The sequence below is a fragment of the Bufo bufo genome, chromosome 1, assembly GCF_905171765.1.
Source record: "Bufo bufo chromosome 1, aBufBuf1.1, whole genome shotgun sequence".
NCBI classification, from domain to species: Eukaryota; Metazoa; Chordata; class Amphibia; order Anura; family Bufonidae; genus Bufo; species Bufo bufo.
Genome location: NC_053389.1, coordinates 254,358,051 through 254,370,112, shown reverse-complemented (window position 1 = coordinate 254,370,112; position 12,062 = coordinate 254,358,051). Strand labels below are relative to the sequence as shown.

The 12,062-nt window shown below is 51.0% G+C and overlaps 1 protein-coding gene across 2 annotated transcripts in view; it reads right to left on the bottom strand.

The window, feature by feature from the left end:
* The window catches only part of SLC37A3 (solute carrier family 37 member 3), a 37,284-nt gene that overhangs the window by 11,492 nt on the left and 13,730 nt on the right, over positions 1–12,062 (bottom strand). For both annotated transcript variants that reach the window (XM_040438856.1, XM_040438867.1), the window contains exons 6-10: positions 7,563–7,708; positions 6,614–6,710; positions 4,452–4,536; positions 3,107–3,294; positions 1,293–1,434 (exon numbers count right to left, since the gene is read on the bottom strand). In XM_040438856.1, coding sequence (XP_040294790.1) covers positions 1,293–1,434; positions 3,107–3,294; positions 4,452–4,536; positions 6,614–6,710; positions 7,563–7,708 — 658 coding nt within the window. The remainder of the gene's footprint in view (positions 1–1,292; positions 1,435–3,106; positions 3,295–4,451; positions 4,537–6,613; positions 6,711–7,562; positions 7,709–12,062) is intronic.

Sequence of the window (12,062 nt, the reverse complement as noted above, 5' to 3'; positions counted from 1 at the left end):
GGCCCCAGATTGGCTGCGCAGGGTGTGGCACGCGTCGCCCTTCTCGCTGACGAACCCTGGCGTCTTCCTCTTCGGGAGGACCTGCTGTCGCAGGGGACGATCTTCCACCCGATTTTAGGGTCGCTACATTTAACGGCATGGCTGTTGAAGCCGCTGTACTGAAGGCTCAGGGTTTTCCGGATGTGGTCCTTCGGATGTGCGTCAAAGACTTCCATTTCCCGATGGATTTGTTTGGCTATTGAGGAAGCGCAACGCGTTAAGGACAGGCCCTGCCCTTCCGAGTGACTGCTCATTCGGCTCGGGCAGTGGGGGCCTCTTGGCCGGTGCATCACAGGGCTTCGGCCCTCCAGGTGTGCAAGGTGGCTACTTGGTCGTCTTTGCATACTTTTTCCAAGCTTTATAGAGTACACACCTTTGAGTCTTCTGACGCGTCTCTGGGGCGTAGAGTTTGGCAGACGGCAGTTCTCTGATTGACGGGAGGGTTTCTTGTTATGCCTACCCTTGGGGACTGCTCTGTAACGTCCCATGGTCAAAGCCTGTGTCCCCCAATGAGACGCTTGAGAAAACTAGATTTTTGTACTTACCGTAAAATCTGTTTCTCTTCTGTTTATTGGGGGGACACAGCTCCCACCCATTCTTTTGTTTAAGGGCCTTTTCGGGCCTGTGTGGTTCTGGGTTTGTACATAGTGTGATTTTCTTGTGTCTGGCTTCTCCTACTGCTTTTGCTCTAACTGATTTAGCTTGGTCCCTGTAGGAAGGGATATAGCCGAAGAGGGAGGAGCTTACACTTTGTGTGCTTAGTGTCCGCCTCCTAGCGGCAACAGCTATACCTATGGTCAAAGCCTTTGTCCCCCAATGAACGGAAGAGAAACAGATTTTATGGTAAGTACAAAAATCTAGTTATTCTCCCTGGTAATTACAAAATGTGAAGGTTTTCCCCCAGTGAGTGCCACTATAGTCCAGTGGTTTTGTCTGGTATTGCAATAGTCAAGTGAATGGGGTTTAACTGCAATACTACACAACGTCCATGGTCACGTGTATTTCAGGATATGGATATTCAGGTTTATGGATATTAGCAAACCATACTATTTACAACCTCTTAAGAAAAATTGGAATTCAGGGGAAAGGTGCGTTAGTGCTATCCAATTAGTTATCAAATTCAGAGGTGTCTGGCAGCCACTTACCCCCCTCAACCCCGATTTGTTTTACATGTGTGGCCAGGCAGACCCTTGGTAATCGACCAAACATTTGTTTGATTGATTCCCAAATGCCGACCCTACATAATCACTCACCTACGATTCCTCCAATGTCATACCAGATAGACAGCTGGTCGGCCTCAGCCTCCTTCCAGTGAAAGTTAATGCTTAGGTAGAAGGGGAGCCAGAAAAAGAAGGAATAGTTGACCAACTTCAGACAGGCGTAGGCCAGAGAATACTGCCAATGACATAGGAGAACAGTGAGCACAGCAGCTTATAGATACTGGACAACATAACCAGGACTATGGAGGCAGCAGGGTGAAGAATAATAGTTTGAGACCAGTCGTATACACTTAAAATGCAGTTGCGAGCGGGATTTTCGGACTGCACTCGCTCGTGTGAAAAAGCCCTAGTCTGAGAATTTCCATCAGGGCACTTTCACACAGTTTTACTTTGCAGCGTTTCGCAAAGAGGTATCTCCCACGGTAGGAACCATAATCCTCTCCTATTGGAAGTGGCTCCTTACATCACAATCATTGCAGACTGGGCCTGGAAAAGAGTCCCGGCCACCTGAGAAGAGTCCTGGTTACTCATAAATTCCTGCTCTCCTGTCCACCTGCTAATGACTGACAGTCTCCTACCTGGTTTTCTCCCTTTCTGTCTAGGAGAGAACTGCCAACCATCAGCAGATGGGCGAGGAGAGCAGGAGATTATGAATAACCAGGACTCTTCTCAGGTAGATTTGACTCTTTTCAAGGCCTGGGCTGCAATGATTACGATGCTGGTTCTCAGCAACCACTTACTTTTAGCTCATGAGTGACACACCGCTGACATCATCATTTCTGTCACTATTTTATGCTCCCCTCAGTGAGGTCAGCATAAAGTTAATGACAGGTTCCCTTTAAGGACAGTCACTTTTAGAATAATGCATTTTAAAATGGCAGCATTTCTTTAAAATTGTAAATCTGTGTCACTTTGTGCATGCTGCTTTTTTTTAAACACTACAGACTCAAAAAAAGCTGAAATTTAAACATGTATGTAGTACATAAATATTTCAACAGGCTTTAATTATCTGACTGCAAAAAAAGTTAAAATGATATGATAACCGGAAAAAGTGAGGTTTTCTTCATAAAATGCTGTGTGTCAAATAAGTCCACAAAGGCACATGTGGGGATCTCATTGCTGGGTGGATGTAGTATTTGCAAAGGAAAACAACCACAAATATGATAAATAATAATAATAATAATAATAATAATAATATAGAGGGCAAGAAATTCATATAGAAGCCTAACTGCTGCCACCTACTGGTCACTGAATAAACATGGAGGAAGAAAGGAAATAATGGAAATAGGAATAGTTATTAAAAGGGTTGTCTGGAGACAATAAAAGTTGTTTGGATGTTTTGGTAATGAAAAATGTTATACCGTATCTAATCTGCAATAAAGTCCCAATTTTGGACCCCCTCTCTTGGTCCTGGCAGCTCCACTTCCGCTGTTGTTCAGACACAGGTAGATAGCTTGCTCCACCACTCTGTCTTGGTGATGTGTATGAAAGGGCTTGTTGTGTGGTTCAGTTCATTAGCTAAGTCACCCTCCCTTCTCTGTCTCTACATCAACCATGATGGAGAAAGGGTGCTGGCTTAGCTAATGAAGTGAACCAGCCAGACCCTTCATGTCCTGACACAAAGACAGGGAGGAGGCACTCTGCCTGTGCCACAGACTTCATAATTAAACTATAGAATTATTCTACATAGAAAGTATGCACATAGGAAAAATTAACTGCATTAGAAGAGCCCAGCTTAGCTGTTAGAGGCATATACAGCACTAAACTTGTTGACTGTTTCCAATGACCAACAGGTGAATTGTGACTGCAGCTCTGTTTTCAGGATGTAACTCAAGATTCGTCCTCACCAGTAATACTCCAGGCAAGCAGCAGGCCTGTACAAAGCCGATCGCTTTGGGTTGACTGGCAGTCTCAGGAGCTTGGATGGAATAACTTGACTCGCTGTCCCCCTCATTATCCCCACTGATGAGAGGTCTGTTTGCCTCCTCCTCCTGTTCCACATTCTCACTCTCCTCTTCCCCAGCATCAGGAAGACCTGAGAATATAATACATTTACAGAAACACTGTGCAAAAATGTTAAGGGGTTGTCTCATCTCGCCGTTACTAAGGTGAGATGAGATACAGTCCTGACCACCAGTGGGACATGAAACAGTAGAGTTGGCTGGCGCTCGCCGTTTCAGTAGCTTCCATTGTGGCGCATGCAGGCTATGGAAACAGCAAAGCACAGCAAGCTATGCGGTTTCTGAGTTAGGGCTCTTTCACACCTGCGTTATTGTCTTCCGGCATAGAGTTCCGTCGTCGGGGCTCTATGCCGGAAGAATCCTGATCAGGATTATCCTAATGCATTCTGAATGGAGAGTAATCCGTTCAGGATGCATCAGGATGTCTTCAGTTCCGGTACGGAACGTTTGTTGGCCGGAGAAAATACCGCAGCATGCTGCGCTTTTTGCTCCAGCCAAAAATCCGGAACACTTGCCGCAAGGCCGGATCCGGAATTAATGCCCATTGGAAGGCATTGATCCGGATCCGGCCTTAAGCTAAACATCGTTTCGGCGCATTGCCGGAGCCGACATTTAGCTTTTTCAGAGTGGTTACCATGGCTGCCGGGACGCTAAAGTCCTGACAGCCATGGTAAGTGTAGCGGGGAGCGGGGGAGCAGTGTACTTACCGTCCGTGCGGCTCCCCGGGCGCTCCAGAGTGACGTCAGGGCGCCCCAAGCGCATGGATCACGTGATCGCATGGATCACGTCATCCATGCGCATGGGGCGCTCTGATGTCATTCTGGATCGCCCCGGGAGCCGCACGGACTGTAAGTATACCGCTCCCCCGCTCCTACTATGGCAACCAGGACTTTAATAGCGTCCTGGGTGCCATATTAACACTGAAAGCATTTGGAAGACGGTTCAGTCTTCAAATGCTTTCAGTACACTTGCGTTTTTCCGGATCCGGCAGGCACCTCCGGCAACGGAAGTGCCTGCCGGATCCCAACAACGCAAGTGTGAAAGAGGCCTTAGGAAGACACCATAGTTTGCCGTTTCCCTAGTTCCCATGCAGCGCAATAAAAACTAATGAAACAACGAGCGCTGGCGTGCCCTGCTGGGAGGTGGTCAGGACTGTGTCTCATCTCGGCTAAGTAACGGCGAGATGAGACAACCCCTTTAATTGTATTCTTACACTATTTTACCAACCTACCCAGTTCTTTCGGCGTGGTCACCAGACCAAAGAAGATAATCAACCCTCCAGCGAACTGCACCGAAGCGGTCACCAGGAAGGCATACTTGGGAGACAGATAGGACAGAAATGTAATTTACATACATCCCCTCCAATCACAGCCATTTCTGACTTCCCCCACATAACCACAGAGGCCGGACTACTACTTCTTCCAGCCCTGTCCATCTCTAATCGGAAAGATATCGGCTTTTTGAATAGACACAGGTATCACAGATCCAGGCTACTGTAAAAGTCCATCAGATGGATCATAACCTGTCTGGCCCATTGTTCCCCAGAATATGAGACACCAGAGTGGTCTGGTGGCCCCTTGTTCTAATATTCTTAGTGCAATGAACTATGTAATAATAAGGCACGCACTCAAGGTGGAAATAGTGGTGTATCATGCCGATGCGTTAATGCATTACAAGACTTTACATGCTTGAGGTCAGGCACCCCAAAACGCGTCTGGCTCAATCTTATATGTGATATTATTCTTAATTTACGAGCTGTAGGCTATATGGTCTCATATTCATGGACTAAGCCTACTAACAGGAGCTATAAGAAGCCTATGTTACCAGCCAGATTGCTCATTGTCCACTATCCCAAAATGGAACTACAAAGCCCAGTAAATGAGAAAATCATATCAGCTGAATAAAGAGTGCTGGGAAATGGCCTGTGCAGGCACACAAACAGCTCCGATACTAGGGATCAACCGATATAGATTTTTTAGAGCAGATACCGATAATCTGTGAACTTTCAGGCCAATAGCCGATAATGCACAGAATATCGGTATAAATTTTCATTTTTGAAAAAACAAAAAATTCCTACACAAATCTGCTGAAAATGAACATGTTTATTGTTAACATGTAGCTTTTTTTTTTGTAAATCTTTCTTTTTCATTTGTACTTAATATTTTTTATTTATTTTTTTACTAACTTTTAGCCCCCTTAGGGGCTAGAACCTTTGTCCTATTCACCCAGATAGAGCTCTATTAGGGTGAATAGGACTTCACACTCTCCCTGCCGACTATGGCAGCCAGGGCTTCAGTAGCGTCCTGGCTGCCATGGTAACCGATCGGAGCCCCAGGATTACACTGCTGGGGCTCCAATCAGAAGCTGCCACTGCTCCACCAATGAGGAGGGGAGAGGGGACCCTGTGGCCACTGTCATTAATGATAAATACTAGGGGGGGTTGGGTGGGGAGGCACACTGCACCACCAATGTCTTTAACACTGGGGTTGGGGGATCGCAGCTACCGCTCATAGAGGTCGGGAGGCAGCTATGTGATTCTGCAGCCAGCTCCCGCCTCCTGTTGAATTTGAATAAATGAGTCAGTCAACATCATTGGTGGCGCAGTGGCTACAGCCCAGCCCCTCCTCTTGTCCTCTCTCCTCTCATTGGTGGCAGCAGTGGCACAGGGGGAGGGAGACACTGCTTCCTTCTCCCCTGTGCTGCTGAGGTAACACGGATCGTGCTGACAGCAGCGCGATCCTTGTTCCCGATTCGTTATCGGTATATCAGCAAAACAGATGCCGATACCAATAACTTTCAAAATCCTGAATATCGGTAAAACAGATAATCGGTCGATCCCTATCCGATACTCATCAGCCAGCTACACCACTGCACAGGCGCAGATCACGCTACTAGATGCCGAACCGAAGAGTAGGAAGCGTGTGGCTCCTTGGAATTATGTGGACAGACATACCCTCCATCATCAGCCATGTTATGTGGACATCACAAAAGACTTGGCAAACAAGGGGGCATAGCTTTTGAGATATATAAAAATGGCACAGAATCTCAAAAAAGGCTATATTATTAAGTGCCACATACACATCCCACATACGTATTCATCAACAGTAGCCAACTAGGCCTTTTATATTTCATAAACTGACTCCTGTCCTTTTATCACCATTATTCCTCAGAATCTCATCCCTTCATATATCAGTATCCCCCAGGCACCAGGGCCCAACAGCAACCTCTGCACCTTCCATAGCAAAACCTTTGTGGAAGATGGCTCATGGGTGTCATAGGTCCAAGGCCAGATTTAGAGTCTGACCCATCCAGTGCTGTGGCCATAAAACTGGCCAAAATCACTGCTCATGTCATAGTTAAAATGTAATGTGATCTATCTAAATATCTACATACCTCATACCCGTATCGTAGTACCGATGATGCTAGGAACGCCCCCAAAATATTTCCAACAGAAGCACAGGCGCTCCACAATCCAAACACTACTCCTCGTCTATATGGGGGGAAAAAAAAATAGCTGACAATTCGGAAGTAAGTAAGCCACTTACACTGCAGGTAGCCGCCTCAGCCATTTTATTTTTAATCCTGGAAGCCAACCAATATAGTTGCCTACAGGGACTCTCACTCTAGTTAAAGGGATATTCCAGTTATGTCAACGCTGCCATTTAGGAGGTACTGCAACTCATCCCCATTTGGTTTGCCTAAAAGTGCACTATGCGCAATGGCACATCACCTATATCGTTTTATTACGGTGTTTTATTATTCACTTCTCGGCTATTTCCGTCAGCCCCATAGAAATGATTGAGAGCGGTGGCCACCACCTTCCCCCGCTCGGTTCTCAGTGTAGCGATATGCCCCCATTGTCTGAAATGGGAATGTGGCAGTGACCCAGCTTGAAGGGGTTGTCCAGTTTAGAAAACCCATTTTCATAAACCCTATTAGAGACCCCAGTAGGGGGTCCTAATATTTAGGATCCTCATCTTTTGACAAGAGTGTAAAATGCATTACACACACACACACACAACCCATAAACCCACTGATTTGAATGGACAGAGTATAATATTTCATTTCTCCTGTGGTGGCCCTGCAGGGAATCTGACTACATTCTGCCAGGTTTCCCCACAGATGCGTGGTGCCACGGTGGTTAGAACTGGTGCCTTGCAGCGCTGGGGTCCCAGGTCCAAATCTGACCACGGACAACATCTGCATGGTGTTTGTAAGTTCTCCCCGTATTTGTGGGGGTTTTCTCCCACATTCCAAAGACATACTGATAAGGAAATTAGATTGCGAGCTCTGCTGGGGACAGTATAATGATAATATCCGTAAAGTGCTGCGGAATGCATACCCTGACTTTCCAAACCAGTTCCCCATGACTGCCACCACACAGGGCCATCCTGTCGACTGCAGCAGTCCATTAATCACCCATATCAGGCAGTAGAAGATCTTGTTGTAGAAGTGCAGCCATTCAGTGACGGTGCCGAATACAAACATCTAAAAAAGACAAAAAAAAATACAGTCACACCACAGGTAGGAAATTATTCATCATGCAATATCATAATGTTACAGAGGGTTCAACTATGTGCTCTTCTTTAAAGAAGAGATCAATTTTGCTACAGATTTTCTGCGTTTCTCTGTGGGCGTCTGTTTCTCCCTAGATGTGAGCTGTTCTATCACAGCGGACCACATTACAGCCAGGGAGAAGGTGAGCTGTTTTTTCTCAATGGCTGCGATGTGGTCCGCTGTGATTGCACAGCTCACAGCCAGGGAGAAGGAGATGCCCACAAAGAAACGCGTCCGTCTCCTCCCTATATCAATGGTATTGATTAGCATACAGGGCGCACAGCGGCGCAACGGAGCAGCGTATCTGGAAAAAAAAAAAACATTTGCCCTACCACATCTAGTAAACATGCCCTACAATGCCAGGTTCTGACTTTAAAAAGTCAAAACCGGTTAAATAGTCCTCTTAAAAGTGAACAGGGATGAGCTGCAATACCAAGCACGGCCACTATCCAATGGACGGTGCTGTTCTTGGTAAGCTAAAAGGAGAATGAGGGCCTCACCGGAGCACCACAGCCTCCTCAAATAGCTGATCAGCGGAGGTGATTGAGCCCCACCGATCTGATATTGATGAACTGTCCTGAGGATAGGTCATCAATATTAAACACATGGGGAAACAAACTTTAACCCCTTAACCACCTCAGCTCCCCTAGCTTAAACACCCTTAATGACCAGACCACTTTTTACAATTCTGCACTACACGGTTTATTGCGCGGTCATACAACTTACCACCCAAATGAATTTTACCTACTTTTCTTCTCACTAATAGAGCTTTCATTTGGTGGTATTTTATTGCTGCTGACATTTTTACTTTTTTTGTTATTACCGTATTTTTCGCCCTATATGACGCACCGGCCCATAAGACGCACCTAGGTTTTTGGGGAGGAAAATAAGAAAAAAAATATTTTTAACCAAAAGGTGTGCTGTGTGTTTGGTGGGTTTGGAACTAATGGTGGTCTGTGGATGGCTGGCACTGCTACGGGGGGGGGGGGGGGGGATCTGTGGCTGCCACTGCTACAGGGGGGGGGGGGAATCTGTGGCTGCCACTGCTACGGGGGGGGGGGGGGAATCTGTGGCTGCCACTGCTACGGGGGGGGGGGGGGATCTGTGGCTGCCACTGCTACGGAGGGGGGGATCTGTGGCTGCCACTGCTACGGGGGGGGGGGGATCTGTGGCTGCCACTGCTACGGAGGGGGGGATCTGTGGCTGCCACTGCTACGGAGGGGGGGATCTGTGGCTGCCACTGCTACGGAGGGGGGGATCTGTGGCTGCCACTGCTACGGAGGGGGGGATCTGTGGCTGCCACTGCTACGGAGGGGGGGATCTGTGGCTGCCACTGCTACGGAGGGGGGGATCTGTGGCTGCCACTGCTACGGAGGGGGGGATCTGTGGCTGCCACTGCTACGGAGGGGGGGATCTGTGGCTGCCACTGCTACGGAGGGGGGGATCTGTGGCTGCCACTGCTACGGAGGGGGGGATCTGTGGCTGCCACTGCTACGGAGGGGGGGATCTGTGGCTGCCACTGCTACGGAGGGGGGGATCTGTGGCTGCCACTGCTACGGAGGGGGGGATCTGTGGCTGCCACTGCTACGGAGGGGGGGATCTGTGGCTGCCACTGCTACGGAGGGGGGGATCTGTGGCTGCCACTGCTACGGAGGGGGGGGATCTGTGGCTGCCACTGCTACGGAGGGGGGGATCTGTGGCTGCCACTGCTACGGAGGGGGGGATCTGTGGCTGCCACTGCTACGGAGGGGGGGATCTGTGGCTGCCACTGCTACGGAGGGGGGGATCTGTGGCTGCCACTGCTACGGAGGGGGGGATCTGTGGCTGCCACTGCTACGGAGGGGGGGGATCTGTGGCTGCCACTGCTACGGGGGGGGGGATCTGTGGCTGCCACTGCTACGGAGGGGGGGGATCTGTGGCTGCCACTGCTACGGAGGGGGGGATCTGTGGCTGCCACTGCTACGGAGGGGGGGGATCTGTGGCTGCCACTGCTACGGAGGGGGGGGTCTGTGGCTGCCACTGCTACGGAGGGGGGGATCTGTGGCTGCCACTGCTACGGAGGGGGGGATCTGTGGCTGCCACTGCTACGGAGGGGGGGATCTGTGGCTGCCACTGCTACGGAGGGGGGGATCTGTGGCTGCCACTGCTACGGAGGGGGGGATCTGTGGCTGCCACTGCTACGGAGGGGGGGATCTGTGGCTGCCACTGCTACGGAGGGGGGGATCTGTGGCTGCCACTGCTACGGAGGGGGGGATCTGTGGCTGCCACTGCTACGGAGGGGGGGATCTGTGGCTGCCACTGCTACGGAGGGGGGGATCTGTGGCTGCCACTGCTACGGAGGGGGGGATCTGTGGCTGCCACTGCTACGGAGGGGGGGATCTGTGGCTGCCACTGCTACGGAGGGGGGGATCTGTGGCTGCCACTGCTACGGAGGGGGGGATCTGTGGCTGCCACTGCTACGGAGGGGGGGATCTGTGGCTGCCACTGCTACGGAGGGGGGGATCTGTGGCTGCCACTGCTACGGAGGGGGGGATCTGTGGCTGCCACTGCTACGGAGGGGGATCTGTGGCTGCCACTGCTACGGAGGGGGATCTGTGGCTGCCACTGCTACGGAGGGGGATCTGTGGCTGCCACTGCTACGGAGGGGGATCTGTGGCTGCCACTGCTACGGAGGGGGATCTGTGGCTGCCACTGCTACGGAGGGGGATCTGTGGCTGCCACTGCTACGGAGGGGGATCTGTGGCTGCCACTGCTACGGAGGGGGATCTGTGGCTGCCACTGCTACGGAGGGGGATCTGTGGCTGCCACTGCTACGGAGGGGGATCTGTGGCTGCCACTGCTACGGAGGGGGATCTGTGGCTGCCACTGCTACGGAGGGGGATCTGTGGCTGCCACTGCTACGGAGGGGGATCTGTGGCTGCCACTGCTACGGAGGGGGATCTGTGGCTGCCACTGCTACGGAGGGGGATCTGTGGCTGCCACTGCTACGGAGGGGGATCTGTGGCTGCCACTGCTACGGAGGGGGATCTGTGGCTGCCACTGCTACGGAGGGGGATCTGTGGCTGCCACTGCTACGGAGGGGGATCTGTGGCTGCCACTGCTACGGAGGGGGATCTGTGGCTGGCACTGCTACAGGGGGATCTGTGGCTGGCACTGCTACAGGGGGATCTGTGGCTGGCACTGCTACAGGGGGATCTGTGGCTGGCACTGCTACAGGGGGATCTGTGGCTGGCACTGCTACAGGGGGATCTGTGGCTGGCACTGCTACAGGGGGATCTGTGGCTGGCACTGCTACAGGGGGATCTGTGGCTGGCACTGCTACAGGGGGATCTGTGGCTGGCACTGCTACAGGGGGATCTGTGGCTGGCACTGCTACAGGGGGATCTGTGGCTGGCACTGCTACAGGGGGATCTGTGGCTGGCACTGTTACAGGGGGATCTGTGGCTGGCACTGTTACAGGGGGATCTGTGGCTGGCACTGTTACAGGGGGATCTGTGGCTGGCACTGTTACAGGGGGATCTGTGGCTGGCACTGTTACAGGGGGATCTGTGGCTGGCACTGTTATGGGCTGGGGGGATCTGCGGATGGCACTGTTATGGGCTGGGGGGATCTGTGGGTGGCACTGTTATATATGTGCCATCCACAGACCCCCCAGCCCATAACAGTGCCATCCACAGACCCCCCTCAGCCCATAACAGTGACATCCACAGACCCCCCCAGCCCATAACTGTGCCATCCACAGATCGCCCCCGCCTCCCCCCCCCCCCAATCCTGCGTACGGCGGTCCTGAGCTGGTTAAAGGGGTTGTCCGAGTTATGAAAAATATATATATTTCCTAATTTCCCTGGTTGTCTTCTGGCCCTTTGTTTACATGCAATAAAAACAATCTCTGCCCCTCCCTCTGCACTGCTAAGGGAGCGAATACAAGAGCTGCCCTGAGTGCTGGGAGAATCAGCAGCAACTCTTATGTGTGGAACTACAAGTCCCAGTTGTACAATGACACTGCTAAGGGAGTTGATACAAGGGCTGCCCTGAGTGCTGGGAGAATCAACAGCAACTTGTAAGTGTAGAACTACAAGTCCCAGCTGTATAATGACACTGCTAATACACACAGGGTCTTCCCCCTACCACCTTGTGCAATGCTCTCTCTATTCTGTCAGCTCCTGTGCCCAGAATTGTCACTGCTGCAGCTACCCAGTCTGTGCAGCTGAAGGGGTTAAGAATCCTATGAGAGAGCAGGCAGTGAAGGGGGGCGTGGCCAGCACAGTGACATCTGGTTTACAGG